The sequence below is a fragment of the Seriola aureovittata genome, chromosome 21 (assembly GCF_021018895.1).
Source record: "Seriola aureovittata isolate HTS-2021-v1 ecotype China chromosome 21, ASM2101889v1, whole genome shotgun sequence".
Lineage (NCBI taxonomy): Eukaryota > Metazoa > Chordata > Actinopteri > Carangiformes > Carangidae > Seriola > Seriola aureovittata.
In genome coordinates this window covers 4585354-4604268 of record NC_079384.1, presented here as the reverse complement: position 1 = coordinate 4604268, position 18915 = coordinate 4585354, and the positions used below count along the sequence as shown (strand labels likewise).

At 43.0% G+C, this 18915-nt stretch overlaps 2 protein-coding genes across 2 annotated transcripts; one reads left to right on the top strand and one right to left on the bottom strand.

Annotated features, from left to right (window-relative positions):
• Window positions 1-40: 40 nt before the first annotated feature.
• zdhhc16b (zinc finger DHHC-type palmitoyltransferase 16b) lies at window positions 41-8194 on the bottom strand. The gene is made up of 10 exons (XM_056365372.1): window positions 8057-8194; window positions 4210-4519; window positions 3929-4123; window positions 3526-3614; window positions 3411-3439; window positions 3156-3289; window positions 2614-2699; window positions 2400-2523; window positions 2148-2218; window positions 41-1465 (listed from the first exon to the last, which is right to left on the bottom strand). The coding sequence occupies exons 2-10, from the start codon at window positions 4480-4482 to the stop codon at window positions 1363-1365; spliced, it is 1104 nt and encodes a 367-aa protein (XP_056221347.1). The 5' UTR covers window positions 4483-4519; window positions 8057-8194; the 3' UTR covers window positions 41-1362.
• Window positions 8195-8676: 482 nt separating this feature from the next.
• vps35l (VPS35 endosomal protein sorting factor like) lies at window positions 8677-18829 on the top strand. Its single transcript, XM_056365971.1, has 30 exons — window positions 8677-8700; window positions 9669-9768; window positions 10118-10300; window positions 10411-10530; window positions 10666-10690; window positions 11314-11390; window positions 11657-11785; window positions 11891-11975; window positions 12061-12117; window positions 12223-12319; window positions 12583-12630; window positions 13033-13126; window positions 13200-13400; window positions 13480-13526; window positions 13688-13799; window positions 13963-14079; window positions 14180-14233; window positions 14324-14404; window positions 14493-14555; window positions 14675-14760; window positions 14854-14934; window positions 15137-15200; window positions 15880-15978; window positions 16136-16213; window positions 16342-16456; window positions 16734-16873; window positions 17067-17232; window positions 17585-17703; window positions 17892-18041; window positions 18202-18829. The coding sequence occupies exons 1-30, from the start codon at window positions 8684-8686 to the stop codon at window positions 18298-18300; spliced, it is 2904 nt and encodes a 967-aa protein (XP_056221946.1). The 5' UTR covers window positions 8677-8683; the 3' UTR covers window positions 18301-18829.
• The last annotated feature ends 86 nt before the right edge of the window (window positions 18830-18915 follow it).

Genomic DNA, 18915 nt, shown 5'->3' with positions numbered 1-18915 from the left:
TCTAATTTTCATTTCTAATCACCAGACAGTGGAAACCAAGAAATATCAAACACTTGTTTTATTAAAAAGACAATGAATCAAACTGGAACACAGCTCCAAATTGGTCACAATTGATATCACACCTACATGTCATGTCTCTATGGCAACTACAGATCCAACTCATAATTATGGATATGACCATGTTGGGGTGAAATATCTACAACGAATTAAAAAAATATGAAATTCACAGTGCCTTTTATCACTTATTTAAAGTGTCTCCATTTAAAGGCTGAACACCCAAACAAGGCACACAACAGTTTCTGTCTAAGAGAGAAATGTTACACATGATAACACGAGTGCTGTGCAGGGTTTTTTTTTTTTTCTTCACCTAAATGTTGCAAGCAAAAGTGCGAAATTTGGAAAGAGGAATCAAACTCGTGGTTTTCTTCTTTGGCAGCAGATCAGTTCAGACCGGTGGTTCTCAATCTCCTCTCCAAACAACGACTACAAAACATCGCAGGTGTAAGCATGCAGACGTTAAAACGAAATGTTTGAAAATAACTATTCTTTAAATAATCATAAGACAGTTATCAAACAATCAAAAATTAATATTGAAAATGTATTTTTATCTCATGACCTCCCACATCGAGAAGCACTTGTATTTGTCCTCAGCCCAAGACACACGAGCACAGTTATTAAATCTAAAACACTTCTTGAATAAGCAGACGTGGTTTTCGCTCAGGGATCAATATGTCAAATATTAAAGGTGTAAATTTGTGTCATTAAACAAATCACAGTAGTTATACTTGTTACGTTAGCTTATCAGTTCATAATGTGCTGTATTGATGTTTAAAAATGCAACAGTGACTTTATGAAGGTCTCCAGTGCCTGATAACTGCCTGGTCACCCATCCATTCCTCCATCATACACACTTACACAGTTGTTGAAAGAGGCTGTAGTGCTGGTGCGAGAAATGCACTAAAAATTCATTGTTGTGTCTTTAAAAACGGTCGAGATAAAGGAGACGGCTGTTTGGGCTTCACAACAATGCTGGCCAGCAGCACCTTTTATAAACCAGATCAGTCAACAGCGCTGCGGCTGGTGGCGAGGTCTTTTGCGATTAGACCGGCTGTACACGGCTGCCGACAGGTGGGCAGTCTCGAGAGGATGAAGAGTTTTTGAGGAATCACTGGTGGTTTATCTCCGTACACATTCACACTGCAAAGCGAACTTTTTCCTCGTCAAATGTTTGTAGCGGCTGGATCACGACAGATGGGAGTTTTCACAACAGTGTGACAACAGCAGCCGCGGCGCTTGTAGTATGAAACGCAGGATAAAAGTTTCTGATATGGTAAAGAAAGAAAGAAAACTAGCGGATGAATGTCAGATGGCCATGGGGTCTCTCCTGGTGAAGGTGCATTCCCACATGATGCCGTCACCAATGGGAAGATGGCTGGAGGGTAACAGGACCTGTGTGAACCAGTGACTAAGGAACAGAAGGACAAAACAGAGGGTGGTCCATAACTCATTTTAGCACATAAACATAAACATAAACATACAGATTGTTTCCAGCAACTTGCACAGATTGTTTTAGTCTTTGACAGTCAAGATGGAGTGTAAACCTTACGACTTAGTAAATAAACAAGACAACACCTGAGTTTTATGGTGGTAAACAGCCCTACAAATATTGCAAGAATGCCGCTTGTTGGGCGTTCTTTTACCAAAACTAATATAGATGGCAAACGGAAGCATTGAAAAGGCCAAAAGCTCAGAGTTTGGGTGACATCCTGGATGAAGAGGCGTTTACGACCAGAGAGGGAACTGGAGATGAGGGAACTGGAGATGAGGGAACTTGAACTTAACCTCAGGTAAAGGTATTAATTTGTCATATATGTTCTTGTTGTTCTTATTGTTATTTGATATCAGTCACAAATATCAAACAGCAGGTGTCTTGTGCCCCTGTGGATTGTGAAGGTTTCCTTGCGTTATATTGCGTCGTAGTGTTAAACATTGCATTAGCCAGACGCTAGTTTGCTAGCATGCTAGCAGAAGTAGACTTCATATCATTTGTTTTAATTGCCGGAAAGTGACATTGTATCTGCCAATTGTCAAGCACGGGGAAAGTGAAATACCTGCAGTACGATTACAAGCGCTAAATCTGAACTCACCTCCTTTTCTCCACGCCAAACAGTAACTTCCAGTTGTTCATTTTGCCACGATGATAGGGATTTCTGAACACCTGCATTGAATCAGAATAAACACATTAACAGACATTTTCAAAAGGTGGATTTTGTACTAAACGCTTGCAGAATTTAAAGTTAATCATTTTTCTGTTCTTCCCAGTGTTAAAAGCAGCCCTGCAGTAACATGGTGTCTATTCTATACTCCTAAAGACGGACGTCATACATCCGAGTATGCACCTTGCCCTTCTCCCTGAGTCTTTTGGTCTCTTTGTGGTTGATGTGGCGCTCCACGCTGGTCTCTCCTCTGCTGATGAGTATGGCGTGCCACAGGGTGAGTCCGCCTAGAGCTACTGCCACCGAGCTGCGAGGGGGGAGGGGGAGGGGGGGGGCACATTACAACCTTCATTTGATTTTTTAAACGTAAAGATATGCGTGGGGAAATGTTGCTCACCTGGTCAGCACCCAGAGGAAGATCACACTCTTGTGAGCAGTGGTTTCTTTGAAGGTGTAGTCTGGAGGGGGGGTCTGATAATAACTCTGAAGGGGATGGAAAAATACAGTCAGGTACATATTCACAGTAGTGTCAAAGATGGTGTTATTTTGCTGTCAGAGCCGGCCTGAAAACGTTTAACTTCACATTGTTCACAATATGCATGAATTAAGTCTAACGTGCCTGATCGTATTTAAAGCCAAGAGTTGTTTGTTGACCATCTGGCGAGCAAACGCCCTTGAGATACGACCATCCTGGATTAGAGGTAAATATGAGAGCAGAAAGCTAAGATTGTTTTCAGGTCTCCCCTTTCACTTCTGCTTTGCTATTTGAGATCGACTTCTGTCTTATTACCGTCTGGCAGCAGCTACAAAATAATTAATCACAGACAAACCTCATGAATATAGTAAATACATCCAGTTATAGCTAAGCTAAACTAAACTCTCACAACAGGAAAGTTAAAATGAGTCTGACTCACACTGGCACAGTTCATCCAGCCTCACCTCTATCGCACTGTACGCCTCCAGAAACAGGTCCCGGCTGCTGACGCTGCAGTAGATGCAGCCCAGGGTCATGTAGAGGCAGAAGGAGAAGAAGTAACGGTGGTTGAAATGGCCCACACAGTTGTTCAGCCAGGCTGGAAACACGTTCAGGTCAATATGAAATCCGAAATTACAAAAACACTTAAAACATTTGAGTAAAAGTCGTTTTCATGCATTCTACTTTGGGTTTTTATCTGTTTCCTTTGAAAAGGATACGACAGTGGTGATCCATCTTCAAAACACACCTGCAATATAACAGACAGGATTTACAGAGAACAATAAAACTGGACTGATCAAATAACTCATGAACAGCGCTGGCAAATTATCTCACATGTTGCAGATGCTGCAGTGGTGCGTCCTGGGAGGTTTTGGAGTGATACACTTCTTACAGATGGACACTGAGGGAATATGAATTTTGTCCTAGGATACAGAAAACAAAACACTAAGATTAAGAGGATATATTGCGGCTGTAACCGAAACAAGACGAGTAAAATGCACTCATGCACTTGTGAGAGCGGAGACCAGAGAGGCAGTCAATGGATAGAGCCATATAGTGCCCTTTGTTCTTCTTCTGTTGTCATCAAATGAAAATAAAATACTGTGCAACAGCTCTTTAGGTGTAGTTGAGATCCAAATGAACGCAGAGTTTGAAGATGGTCACTAATTTCTAGTTTCAGACCAGTCGTCTACATTGCGTCCATACTTATTTCTCCGAGCTGTGAGGAGTTTGGTACCTTGGGCGGGTGTCCAGGAGAGGTGGTGGTGGCCTTGTAGTAATGAAAGACCACCATGACGAGAAGCCAGTGGCCACAGCACAGGTGCCACATGACCCAGTGCACAGGGTAGGTGCTGATGATGGTGGGTAGGATGAACAGGTAGATGATGACCACGACTGAGGTCGTCAGGAGGATGACCAAGCAGACAAACACCTGAGAGAGAGGAAGAAAAGAGAAGAGAGGGTAAGAAAAGAAGTTCGACGTGCAGACAGAAAAGAAAAGAAAAGCAGCGAGCTCACCATTCCAAACCAGCGGGTCACATTATCCACAATCCAGTAGACGGGTTCGAACACACAGTCCAGCAGAGTGTCTGAGTTGCTGAGGCTGTTGTGATACAGTGACTTGAGCAGCAGCTTGCTGTAGCCCCACAGCTCCGACCACCTCCCGCCGATCCACGCTTTGCTCCCCCCGCCGCCTCGCCCTCCTCTCTGCGGGCGGCACAGCCGGCACCAACGAAGCGCCAGTCGCATGGCGCGGGAGAGCTGCCACCTCCAGCTGCTGCCCATACGCATGCCACCGCCGCCACTGCCACCTCCTCTCCTACACGCTCTGCCCTCCAGACACACACAAACACACAGACACACACACCAACAGTTACAAACACAGGCTGCGTAAAACAGCAGCTCTTCGTAGCGCAGCCTGATGGCCACTGAGGTTTCCATTGTCCACCTCAAGGAAACGAAGAGTAGTGAGCTCCAACACAAGAGAATAAGCAGTATACAGCACCACTCCTAGAAAGCCCTCTCTTTCCTAGAAAGCACTAAAGTTGTTGAAGTTTGGTGACAGCATCCTCCATGCCACACTTGTCCGTCAAAGCAAACAAGAACAGGAGCTATCAGGTAATGAGCTACGGCCATCAGCCCCAAGAAATAAACTTCTTCTGTTAATAATTTACAGCAAATCCAGATCTCCAGGCCAAAGACCTCCTAGAAACTTGCCGCGGAGTCGCAGTGTGGTAACTCTATAAGAGGGAAACGCAAAGGGATGAATGTCGTAAGAAGGAAATAAAGTGGCTACCTGATCCCGGGGCATCATTTCATGAAAGTGAGTATTGGTTACACAGATAAGGCTTGTTCAGGTTCTCCAAAATAGGATGGCATTAATAATGAGAGATGCTAATCAGGGACCTTTAGTAGACAGTAACAGTAAACAGTTTTTCTTCTTCTATCGTCTGCTATTTGACTTCTCATGGTGACCATTGTAAACTCTGGTCTATAGTTTTTATTCAGCATACACACTTTGTTGGACATTTGAGAATGTCTGAACCCCCCCCCCCCACACACACACACACACACACACACCCACCCCCACAAAACCACGTGTCCCATCTGTCAAGGTTAAGCATGATGACACTGATAGGTTTCCAATTCTATCTTAATTGATAGGGTTCCACACTCGACATAAATACATTAATACGTCATTAATAAATCAACATTAATAAATCATGACCATATTAATTCTATAACATTAGTGTAATTACATAAATGTATGGAAGCCCAATTCAAATGGTTAAAAATGGCCATTATAATTTCCCAGAGTCCACAGCGACGTCTTTAAACTCACTGACTTATCAAGCCACCAGTCAAAAACCGAATGATATTCATATTACTATCATGTACGACAAAAGCAAAGCAGAAAAAATCCTCACATTTAAGAATCGAACACCAGAGAACAGTTGGTATTTTTGCTTGAATAATTACTGAAATGATTTATTACAATTAGGAATTACGAATTGATTAACTAATTGCTGCTGCACTACTCATGGTAGGACACAATTATAGATGGGTCACTTCTTTGCGTTGTAAATAGTGATTATTTGCATAATTGGTTAATCCTCAGACTATTATCTCAATTAATGAATAAATCGTTTGGTCTATAAAATATTAGAAATGAACATGCTAATAAAATATACATACTGCAGTTTCCCAGATGATACAAATTGCTTGCAACATTTTGTGATTGAAATTGAAGGTTAAATTAAACATCTTCCTGGGACGGACGTAATGGCTGAAATAAACATCATGATGTAGGAGAAAGAGAAATGTGAAAAATGAACCACCCTCTGAAGACGCATGCAGCAACACCTCTGTCCGTTGCAGACAGAGATGTTGGCTGACTACACACAGTGATAAAAGCACAGTATTAATCTTTGTGCTGTGTACCTGGAAGAGGCGGCGAACATTAGAGAGTGGCACACAGCAGGGCACCACAGTCTCTATGGCAACCCGCTGGCCTAAATCTGGTCTTAGAAGAAAGGAAGATCACTGCCTGTGTGTCTGACTGTAATAAGCTTTACTTCGTCCTCTAAGTCTGAACTGGCTCCGACGCACTGGGAGAAGACGTGTCTGGCAGCTGTTACTTTTAGGCGGCTGATTTTCTGTTCAACATGATCATTTATCTTGGTGCAGTGGAACTGTATAAACACAAATCATGCAAAAATGCAAGTCAATTAATGAATTTGTCAAGTTGGAGTATATTGATTGCAGTCATTTATTAGGTATTACATCTTAGAAAAACATCTGCTGGCTACAGCTCCCAAATGCTACGATGATTTATCTTGTAAACTGTCGACGAATACCTGAGATTTCTGGCTCTTGGTCAGATTGTCAGAGAGCAGTTTGGAGACATAAGTCACGCTGGAAAAAGTGAAGTGGACACAGTTAATTCATTAACCGAACGTTAATTAGCTGACTTGAAATAATCATTTGCACCAGGCCTGTCTTGAATCTTCTTGTTTTGATCTGTTTCAGTGATTGTGTTAGGGCTGCACAGTTGGTTCTTGACCTATATACAGGTTTTTCAGCTGCTGGATCGTGGTAATAAAATGGTTTTATAATTCACAGTCTCTCCATCTCTCTACCTTCTGCTGCACAGTAATAAACTGCAGCTAAGTCACGACTTGTATACCTATAACGTAACACTGACTCACCACTTTGACATGAACCGCGGCTGCTGTTCTCTTGTGTTTTCTTTCTCTGGTAATTCCTTTGTGACAAGTAATAGTGAAGTACCGCCTCTGGATGCAAGTTCAAACTTACTGCACTCATATTAGGTTAGTTGAAATAAGACATCAAGGATGAAAACCGCTCCAGTGGAGTTATCACATCTCAACAGGGTTGTTGCTGTGTAATGTTTATATCAAGTATTGCCTGTAGTTATGGTTAATTATAATACTATGTATACCTGGAATGATTATTAATTTATTAGACGATTAATTAGTTGGTCAACTGATAGAAAATTAATCAGCTACAACTATTTTGATAGTGGATTAATCATTTCATTTCAGTATTTAAACAAAGAGCCAGAAACCATCTGTCTCCAGCTTCTCCACTAAGAGGATTTGTAGTTTTTCTCTGCTTCATATTATTGGTTAGATAAACAAGGAATATGAAGACATTACCTTGAGCTCTGTGGGTATTTTTCACTATTTTATGTCATTTTACAGACAAAATGATTAATCAATTAATAGAAAAAATAACATGCAGATTAACTATTTTTTACATGCAGCCCTAATATAGTAATATAACTGTCTTATATAATGTCTTTTCCCATTCCTAAAAGCCACAACTCAGTCAAGCACAAAATTCCTCCATTTGCTCAACATTTTGACAGCACTGACCACATAATGCCTCTGACCCTGTCAAACCCAGAACATCAAACCCAGAACATCATACATATATGTGATACATATACAAGTCCTGAGTAAAAAAGTATCTTAGTTCATCATTTCTAAGTATTTCTAAGTACCTGTAATTTGTCATGGGGCTGTAAAGAGCCCATAGAGGATCAAACACCTTTGTCCAAATGATGGATGAACAAGTCTATGGCAGAGTAGATATAAAGGTATGTGACAAACGCTCACACTGACGCACTGAATGATACTTTCATCTCATAGAAATGTCTAATCTTGACAGTCAGTAAGTACATAAACGCATTCCTTCAATTTTCTCCAGCATATCATGCTTTAACGTTAGCTAGCTAACTGCTTGTTGCCTCCAGCCACCGTCAACCCGCCCGTGTTAACGGTCCCTTTTCCACACATAAATGAGAGCGAGCCGGACTAAACGTTACATTGACATACTGTACCTGGTCAGGTGAAAGGGGGCGGACAAGCCTATGGCACCGGGCAGGGCATGGTCAGGGTAGACCGCGTTAGCTAAGGTCTCCACTGACTGACTGCAGCAAACAGTCAGCGCGGCGCGGCGCGGCGGTTCACACGAAGATTGTCTATTGTGCAGATGATCCACTCAGCAGTAGGAAAACTATCACGTTCTCCGGTCCGCTAACCTGGCTGTTACACAATTTTACTTTTTTTTTTTTTTTTTTTTTAAAGTATTGTGAGTCAAGTGTCTTTCCAGTATGGGTAAATTAATCTACGGGAAGTTATTTACTGTTCTTATTATCCCCGTAAATGAATGCCCAAGTGGCACCTCTTCTCTACTCCTTTTCTTTGGTACCGGTTCGGTTTAAAGCACGCAATGCATTCTGGTCACTGAAGTTTTATTCTGCTTTAACGGTTCATTAAAACATTTCTCAACTCACGCAGTTGTTGTTACAAACGATAAAATAGTTCCTTATTATATATTAACTGTAGGAGTCTTGTGCATGATAACAATTAATATTTACCAAACCGTCCATTTCAAAAGAAAAATAACGCTTTCCACAAATTTGGCATAACCAGGAAGTACTAAGATGTCATATGATTGTAGAAAAATGGCCGCGGTGCAGTGGTAAGGTTCTGTTTTCCTATTTTTAAAAAAATCACCTTATTGTCAACTTAAGTCAATTAAATCACGTATCTATTCATATAGTGCGAAAGTTGAGAACGTAGTTGCAGTGCAAATGTTTGTGTCTGAGCTTCAGTAAAAAAGTATTGCTCGAAATAACATGTCAACGTTTTTTTAAGCAGCTTTTCAACATAAGATTTCCAGTAAAATTCAACGTTATTAAGTGTTATTATGGCTGTGCGTTTAAATCACACGCCCCGCTTTGCCCATGGCTTAGTTGCAGTATAGCAGAGACTATGGGGATGTGATGATGTTATTAGCAGGGAATCGATATAAGTGAAGTAAGAAAAATTTGCTGGCTTTTTATTTATACAAGAAAATGCCTCTACTTGTTAAATGATGTCCCACATCTTGACAGCTGTTAGAAAATACACATGCAGAGTTATACAATGTGGATTTGTCTCTCAAGTACAGAGTTGTTCCAGTTTCCAGATGTGACACTGTAAACCACAGTGCTTAAAGATATGCTGACAGTCTATCATTCTTTAGAGTAATAGCAACTTGTATCTCTGTCATATGCATCCCAGACCTTCATCTTTTTGTTTAAGTCAAGCTCACATGTACAGCTGCAACAATTCGTTGATCAAAACAAGGAATTTGGTGATGTCAGCTGCAAAGTTGCAAATGTGTGTGATGTGATGGACATTTTTCATTGTTGTCTGGTGTTTTATTGACTGATTGATTTGTCATTTAATCAAGTAAATAATGATAAAAAATAATGAAAATAATCATCAGTTGCAGCCTTAAAAACACACAGAGAAAGAGTTAACATCAAATCAATTAACTGCAAAGTAAGTAAACAGTATGTTCTCTCCAGCTGCTCAATCAGAGTGTTCAGAAACCTGTGTGAGCTCACATGCTGAGGTGTCTGTCTGTCTGTCTGTCTGTCTGACTGTCTGTTGTGTAACCAGGCGTTCCCGTGGGCGCAACTATGACACAGAACTGCAGAGGTGTCGTCCTGAAGCGGCTCCGGTTGAGTTTGGAGACTACCATCCACTCAAACCCATAATGGTATCAGTGTCATAAACCTCCTCCTCCTCCTCAACTCTCTTTATCCTGACTCTCCATCTCCAGCATGGTTTCAGCACACTCTGTCATTTGGTCAGAAATTTAGCGTTAACTGGATTACATTGATCTAAATGACTATGCAACAATTACAATTTTACAATTTTCAAGAGTTTTAAGTTTGCATTAACTTTTCATTCTTATAGCAAACACAATAAAGTGAAACGAGCTACCCAGTAGGTGGGAACACAATGTGTAAACTTGTGATGTTCATTGAAAAATAGATAGTAGTGACGATAACTGTGCATAACTTGTATTGAATGAGCTCTGCCTTGACCGTCTTCACTCCACCTAGGTGACGGATACAAAGACCCGCCGTGGGGCTCGTAAAGGCAGCACCTCCTCCTCTTCCTCCTCCTCTTCCTCGGTGCCCCCCGACCCCCTAAGCTCCATGCTTGACGGGACCGACCCCTTGTCCATGTTTGCAGCCGCCTCAGCAACTGAGACTCCAGCCATGTCACACAGCGCTTCCACAGGGGTCCGTTTTCAGCTTTTTTTTCACCCTGACAAAACTTCATTACAAAATTATACCAACCCTCAGACACTAACAACAATTCAAAACTAAATGCCGAGATGTTTTGCTTCCAGGACCTGGGGAAAAAGAGGAAGGAGAAGGAGGAAGAGGCGGTGGGAGTAGACTTTGAGCACTGGTCGTCGAAGAGAGGAGAGATCCTGGCCAGGTTCACCACCACTGAAAAACTCTCGATCGTGAGTCGTTCTCCATTCTGACACCAGCACTATACTACTATTAACTAAGCTATGGAAGTTCATTTTATCAGCCTGTGTGCACACGATCGTGCTTTACTGGATGGAAATATAATCAAAATTTCTTTGTCTTCACAGAATCTTTTCATGGGCTCTGATAGAGGTAAGACCTGTGTTTCCATTCAGCATTACAATTTCATAAAACTTATGGCTATATCAGTATTTCACCGCTGTTTTCAAATACATCAATCTATGTATTAACAATCTGAAGAATAATTAAAGCTGCTATAATCATCATTATATTAACAATGGATTAAATAACTATGTGGATGTGAAAGGGGTTGCTCAGAGCGACCAACCCACGGATAAATATCACCTGACTCTCTCAGCTCTGCGCATCTTTCCAGCGTCTTTTAGCTCGTTGTTTTGGTTTTACCGCCTGCGCCTTTTGTTTTTATTCACTCTCGCGGCTCTCATCGGCCGCAGCAGGCAGCTGTTTTCAGTGAAGACTGAAACTGAACTGAACTGAACTGTTTGCTACTCGCTCAGCATGAAACAGCTGACAGGCAAAGTTAGCGGCTAGCTAGTGAGCGCAGTGGAGCGGCTAGCAGCTTAAGAGCCAGATATTTCCCTCAGGGGCTGATGGAGGCCAAACAGAGACAAACAGGTGGTAGAAACAAAAATAATTCATCAGTATTGCTTTATGTAACCTTTAAAAAAAAAAAATAATAGAGAGACTTTGCTTGTATTTACTATATTTAAAAGATAAATCTGTTGTCTCTGCAGGAAAAGCTCCCAGCCCAGGATCAGCTGTTTCAGAGAAAGTCCGCACTCGCCTGGAGGAACTGGATGATCTAGAGGAGGTAAGGCTTTTGTTTGTGTTTACGTGTACGCAGGTTTGTATTAACACTCCAGGGTGTCTGTATGTGTGCTGCATACGTAGACGCCTCAATGGGGCAAATGAGTTATTATCAGTGTTAGAACTGCTTCTTTCCCTGTCACATTATTGCTTAAATAAGCTGCACGATAGATTTTCCATTGAAGTAAACATCATTTGAGCTAAGCGGAGTGAGTCCGTGTTAGAGTAAGGATCTATTTTGGACCTGATTGTTTGTGTGTGTGTCTTCAGGGTTCCCAGAGAGAGCTGCTGAACCTCTCCCAGCAGGATTATGCCAACCGCATCGAGGAGCTGAACCAGTCCCTGAAGGAGGCGTGGGCCTCCGACCAGAAGGTCAAAGCCCTGAAGATCGTCATCCAGGTAACTCGGGGGGTGAAAATAACAGAGAGATATACTACTATGAAGACAGTGTTTGCTGGCTTTCTCTTTAAGAATATTAGCACTGACCTGTGATCTGTGTCCCAGTGCTCCAAACTTCTGTCCGACACCTCGGTGATCCAGTTCTACCCCAGCAAGTTTGTTCTCATCACTGATATCCTCGACACTTTTGGTGCGTGAAGGAGCCTCGTTTCCCTCAGTTTAATTCCTGTGAAAAAACAAAACAGTTTTCTGAGTATTTTTTCGCTTGTTTGTAGGTCGGCTGGTGTACGATAGAATCTGGACCATGTGTTCAGACCCGCGACCCTTGCCAGGTATGATCGAGTACCTACATCCTGTTGTATTTCTGGGAAACACAGTATATCTCTGTAGCGTCTGAGGTGACCCTGCATCGATTTGTTTCGTCCTTCCCTCCTCAGACTCCTTCACAGTAGAAGATGTGAACGACACGGCCAAGGAGACGTGCCTCAACTGGTTCTTCAAGATCGCCTCCATCAGAGAGCTCCTGCCCAGACTGTATCCTCCACTGACATCAGCACGGCTGCGCAGCTTAGCTCTGCTCTCAGGGACTGGTCTCAGGTCATCTGGACTGATCCCAGGCCTGTTTTGACTTGGACTAATTGGACATGTCATCTTGATTTGCCAGTTAGGATTTCCAATTACAATTATTTAGCCTGCTCTTCCTCAGGATTCAAACTAATCTTGGACGTTTTTAAATTGACCCTGATCATCAACACTTACCTCATATATGTATTTGAGTCTTTAACCTCCATGGACAGATACGTGGAGGCTGCCATTCTCAAGTGCAACCGCTTCCTGAATAAATCGTAAGTTTTCACTGTTCGCTTCCTTTATTGGATTTATTATTCATCCTTTGCAACCTGATTTCTTGATTTCTCCTTACATCTCCACACATCTCCAAAAAACCTGCCTCATAACGTTAAATTTATATTATTACTGTTAGATTCTGCATTTACCATTTTCAAGGCCTTAGTGTAAACATGTTAGTTTTGTATCGTGTCATGCACATTTTCCTTCAGCTCACAGACGGTTTGGTTTCTGTGGAAAATTTGGGATTTTGATTGAAGTTAAAAGTTTAAACAAAGTTCAGATGAATTTGTAACAATGGGCCTAGAAAATATTCCTTTCAGCTAAAAGTGTTTTTTTTTAAGATGAATAAAGAACATTATTGTCATTTTTGCCTCATCGTGTCCTTCCTCTCTCTGAAGTGGCATCCAGGAGACGCTCCCTCGGTTGACGGCGATGATCAGAGGGATCGGAGACCCTTTGGTGGCTGCGTACGCCAGAGCTTACCTCTGCAGGGTGAGACTTTTTGCATCTGTCAGTAGGTTAGTTACCGTACATACACATTATAAAACTCACTGTCTGCCTCCAGGTGGGCATGGAGGTGGCCCCCCACCTGAAAGACAGCCTGAACTGCAACTTCTTCGACCTGCTCGGCACCTTCCGCCAAATCGGTGGGGAGAGCGTCCAGAACCAGCTGGTGGTGCAGAGGGTGGAGGCACCCGAGTACCTGACGCTCTACTCACCTGCCATCAGCTGGATCCTGCAGTGCATCGCCTACAGAGCTCCAGAGGTACGAAGTCGAAGAAAAAAAAACGGCCATTGTTAGTAGTTTTTTCGATGTAGTCATGCTGCTTCTCTTTTCTTTTCAGCCTCTGCTAACTGAGATGATGGAGAGATGCAAGAAACTGGGAAACAAGTGAGTGTTTTTAACAACATAATAAATAAAGAGGAGAGAAAAATGAAGTCCGTCTTTCTCCCTCAGTTTAAATTACATGAAATCTTTTACTGGTCTTTAAGATATTTTAGTTTTTCACCTCATATTATGTAGCACAACCTCTGTTCCTGTTTTTCCCATAGTGCTTTGCTGCTGAATTCAGTTATGAGGGCGTTCAGGCCGGAGTTTGTCGCAGCCAGAGCCACTGACTTCATCGGGATGATCAAAGACTGCGATGAGGCCGGCTTCCCAAAGGTCAGAGGACATGGACACCTGTAATATGATCCGTCCAATAAATTTATATATAATGATGTGGGGAGTTAAGGAAACTGAAATTTATTCTACCGCTGAGGTGATGATGTATCTGCTGAATCTGCTCCACATATGAATGGACGTTTGATTGTCGCCTCCTCTCCAGCACCTGCTGTTCGGCTCTCTGGGTCGCAGTCTGGCTTGCGCCGACCCTCCAGAATCCGAGAGGCTGACGATCCTGAATGAAGCCTGGAAAGTCATCACCAAAGTCCGCAGTCCTCAGGTACTGTGTGAAACTGAGGCTGCTTCCGCACACAGATGTTTGTTTCAGTCAGAATGTTCCAGATCATGACCGTGTGTGTGATTGTTGACGGGTTTTTCAGGATTACATCAACTGTGCCGAGATCTGGGTGGAGTTCACCTGCCGACACTTTACCGTGAGTAAAACGCAGGAGAGAGGACGCGTTGTTTTTCATTTTCATCATTTGGAATTGGATGACAATCTTCCTCTGTCACTCTCTATCTAGAAACGCGAGGTCAACACAATTCTGGCCGACATCATCAAACACATGACCCCTGACCGAGCGTTTGAAGACGCCTATCCTCAGGTTGGCAGCTCATTGGTTCACAGGACGATTAATGCTAAAACTGCCATCTCCTCTTCGGTGACTCTGTTTTCTTTTGTCCTGCATGTAGCTGCAGTCGGTGATCAGGAAGATCCTCACCTACTTCCACGACTTCTCCGTGCTCTTCTCCATGGTGAGCATTGGCCAGATCAAAAAACATGAAATGAGAAAAGACTCAGGACAAGCTGAAAAACGGTGACTTCCCTGCGTCCCGCTACGGCTCCACAGTATTTTTGTTTTGTTGTTTCTCAGGAGCGTTTCCTGCCGTTCCTCGACATGTTCCAGAAGGACAGTGTGAGAGTGGAGGTCTGCAGATCCATCATGGAGGTCTTCATCAAGTGAGAGAACCCCTTAAACGTTTTGGTTTAAATAATTAGATTTATTTGCTTTTGTGACAGAAAGTAACTCCTTCTCACAAACGTGTCTCGCAGACACCAGGTGGAGCTCACCAGAGACCCGGTCATCCTCAACGCCATGCTGCACATCTGCAAGACCATGCACGACTCCGTCAAGTACGGTCTTTACTTTCATAAGTGTCTGTCATTATAGTTTTTGTTATAGTTATAAGTTTCTTTTTTAGTTAATATCCGACTTTTCTTCTTCAGTTTTATTAATGTAGATTGTTGATAAGGACAGATATTGAATCTTGCGGCAGTTCGTCTGATCTGCCCGGCGACAGTCTTCAGTTGGTAACTCCTCTGCTCTGTCGTGCAGCGCTCTCACTCTGGAGGATGAGAAAAGATCTTTGGCTCTGCTGATCATCGGCTTCATCCGCATGGTGAGAACCCTCCGACTTATGTCTGTGGTTTAAAGGATAAAGACGAGTGTCAACAAATCCCTTGAAAACAGCCCAACTGTCCATTAGTCTCTCAATATCTTCTGACCTCTTTTAAAAGGCTAAGTTTGTTTTTTTAAACAGCTGGGCACTTTAAAAGTGTCTCTGTGTCTCTCTGAGTGTTACAGAAAAACTGATGCATGCTTTTATGTGCAGCAGGCGTGATTACTGTAACGCTCTCCTGTCTGGTTCGACCCAAAAATGTAATAAATCAGCTTCAGTTGATGCCGACCAGGACCGGAAGAAGAGAACACACGTTACACCTGTTTTAAAGTCCTTACATTGGTTGCTGTGTATGTGGCACTGAATCAAGATAAACTACACTTCCCACATTCATAATTAGCACCGCAGATCTATCATGCTTTGGATACACACACAGTACTTGTTTGCAGAATCAATTAATTGTTGAGTTTTTGCCTATTTATGGATCAGTTGATGGTATGAATCTAAATCGGCGTTAAACTTTACAACAGTGTGCTGTACAACTCATCCTGTAGAGGTTAAAGCCGTGATTTCTCTTGTCACGTTTTCATATTTTCCTGTCCATGTGAAATGTCATGAATGTGATTTCAATATCACAGTTGTTGAAAGTAAAAGCAGGAAATGTTTTCACATTGTTCAGGTTTCCTTCGGTCGTGACTTTGAGCAGCAGTTGAGTTTCTGTGTGGAGGCCAGAGCCACCTTCTGCAACCTGGAGCCAGTTCTGGTGCAGCTCATTCACGTCAGTATGAATCTGGTCAAATCAGTGCATGACACTTTCTCTCTCTCTCACACACACACACACACACACACACACACACACACACACACACACACACACACACACACACAGACCATCATCATCATCTTCATGCTGACCTCGTCTTGTCATTTTGCAGACTGTGAACCAGCTGGCGATGGAGACCAGGAGGGTGATGAGAGGGAGTCACTCCAGAAAAACGGCGGCGTTCGTCAGGGTGAGTGAACGCACGCAGCGGGCGACCTGCGTCTGATCGATCGCTGTGTTTGGAGGAGTCCAGTGTTGGGTCCAGGCGTTGACACCTCATGGCGTAACCACGTCTCTCTCTGCCTCTCTCTCCTCCAGGCGTGCGCTGCCTACAGCTTCATCACCATCCCGTCCCTCAGCAGCATCTTCAGTCGGCTCAGCCTCTACCTGCTGTCTGGCCAGGTCGCCTTGGCCAACCAGTGTCTCTCCCAGGGTGAGCAGGCTGCTTGGTTTCAGGTTTTAAACTGGGATGATTTCCTTGTTTCAACAAATCCTAACTTTTCCTTCCTACCTGTTTTCTTTTTTTGTTAAATCTCCTTTCATCCTTTCTTTGCTTTCTTCTATATTATTCCCTTCTTCCTATCATTTTATCTTTGTGTCTGTCACTGACCATCCCTTTCTCTCCTTCTCTTTTATTTCCTTCTTTGTTCCCTCCTCGCCTACCTCCGTTTCTTCCTCCCTTCCTCCCTTCCGTCCTTCCTCTCCTCCAGCGGACGCCTTCCTGAAGGCGGCGGTCAGTATTCTCCCAGAGGTTCCTCGCTCCATCAGCGTGGAGGGGAAACTTCGGTCCTCGGAGAGCTTCCTAATGGACTTCATCAACAACTTCCTGGCCACGCTTCTGGTTGTCCCGGTAACACGCTCAATTCTCTCTAATCAGCCTTCTAGTACAGAAAGATAAAGAAAATCGTCCTGTAGATCTTCCACACTCAAAGCTCAGTTATGGGTTCTCACGTGGGTTTAGAGGAGACGTGTTAGACCCATAATCCCTCACCATATTCCCTGTAGCTTTACAAATCTGTGAGTGTGTGTTTTTTCGTCTACAGGACCATCCGGAGCACGGCGTGCTCTACCTTGTCCGTGGTCTGCTCAACATGGTCCAAGATTACACCTGGGAGGACAACAGCGACGCCAAGGTGCGGGTCTACATCAGCGCTCTGCCCCTGCTGGCCGCCATGAGTCAGGAAACCTACCTGTACTCCGTCCCCAAAGGTACATGGACACACACACACACACACACACACACACTGTGCACACACGTTCTATTTTCTTTCTTGAAGACAAAATCCAGATTACACAATTAATCTTATTTTTCTTTGAGCTCTTATTTTCAGAACTCCCTAATCCTGCTTCATGGATTAACCCAATATTTAATTCCTGTATAAATTTAGATAAGCAAGTTTTAAGTGTTGTAACACTTCGACTGCTTCATGATGAGAGGCTGTACTGTTTTATCTTTCTGTAAGCTGTCGTGGTTCATAGAGGGATTTTAATGTGAGCGCCGCTTTATGACGGATCTGTTCATCAAAAGCATATTTCTTTTCCCTCTCTTTCCTGGGCCCAGTGGATTCCAATGAGACACTTTATGGAGGAGACCCCAAGTTTCTATCTGAAATCAACAAGCTGTGCGAGACCCTGATCGGACAGATCCTGGATCACCTGAAGGCTCTCGGTCGGGACGAGGTGGGGACAGACACAAAGAAGCTTCTTTATTTTCTCATCATGCTGCTCAGTTTTCCAATAACTACAAGTTCAGTCATTTGTATTTATTTTTATTGCTATGACGCTGCATTCAAGTACACATGGGACAGTCTAATCATCGCCGGTTCTAACTAGCACTTGCGTTGACATCTCTGGTTGCCTCCTTGCAGCAGAGCACACGGCGTCAAGGCTCGGTGGCCTTCTCCCTGTTCGGTGTCCTGTTGTCTCACGGTGACCTGAGGAACAACAAGCTGAGCCAGCTGGCCATCAACCTGTGGAACCTCAGCCACAAACACGGACACTGCGAGACGCGAATCTCAGTGAGTTCACACCCACGCCTCAAACATATTCCAACGCATTTCCTCAAACGGCTCTACCCGTGAATTATTCAAATGTTAAACGTTGTAGTCTCACATCTTTAGCCACCTCCCTGTGCGAACGCGGCCTCACCGTGTTCCCGTCTCACTCCTCCTGCTCCAGGTTCGCACCCTGGAGTACATCAAGCACCAGGCTCAGCAGCCCAGCATGACTCACCTGTCGGACACGGTCCAGAGGCTCACACTGCAGTCCCGCACCTGAACACCAGCCTCTGCCAGCTTTGTCAAAACATTTGTGCACTACACGTCAGGTTTGTGTAAATAAAAGGTGACAGGAAGCACAAAGAAGAAGAAAAAAAAATGCCTTAATGTATTTAGTGTGAGGAGACTTTATGGACATTTGAGGTTGTGAATGGAGAAAAATCCCTTTGGATGCTACAGATTCTCACCCAGCTCGGATCAATCGGATCAGCATTTTCAAGGCTAAAAACAGAAACTGATTCAGCTATCATAGGGAGCTGTCACAGACGATTAAAGCCTGCAATTAAAACCTTTAGAAAAAATTATTTAAAGATCAAATGATTCAGTTTGCAATGAAGAAAAATGACATTCCTCTGCAGGTGTTCTGGTCTTTAAGTCTCGTCACAGATGGGCGACTCATTATTTTCATCTATCACCATACATACAATATATATTATGTAATAATATCGGTTTAATTATAGTTTTAACATGTTGTCCTCTTCATGTATTTGTAGAAAATAAACATTCATTCTGCTTTGTATTTAAACACCGATCATGTTTATGAATGTATTTTTAACGTTGCTTATCAACTGCAAATATTTCTTTTCAGTCTTTCATTACAGTCTTTATAGTTATT

Coding starts and splice junctions, on each gene's coding strand:
- zdhhc16b (XM_056365372.1), bottom strand. CDS start 4,482: ATGCGTATGGGCAGCAGCTGGAGGTGGCAGCTCTCCCGCGCCATGCGA. Junction 4,124..4,209: donor TGACCCGCTGGTTTGGAATG/GTGAGCTCGCTG, acceptor CCTCTCTCTCAG/GTGTTTGTCTGCTTGGTCAT. Junction 2,700..3,155: donor AGGCGTACAGTGCGATAGAG/GTGAGGCTGGAT, acceptor CATCCCCTTCAG/AGTTATTATCAGACCCCCCC.
- vps35l (XM_056365971.1), top strand. Junction 11,786..11,890: donor CCCTGAAGATCGTCATCCAG/GTAACTCGGGGG, acceptor TCTGTGTCCCAG/TGCTCCAAACTTCTGTCCGA. Junction 11,976..12,060: donor TGATATCCTCGACACTTTTG/GTGCGTGAAGGA, acceptor GCTTGTTTGTAG/GTCGGCTGGTGTACGATAGA.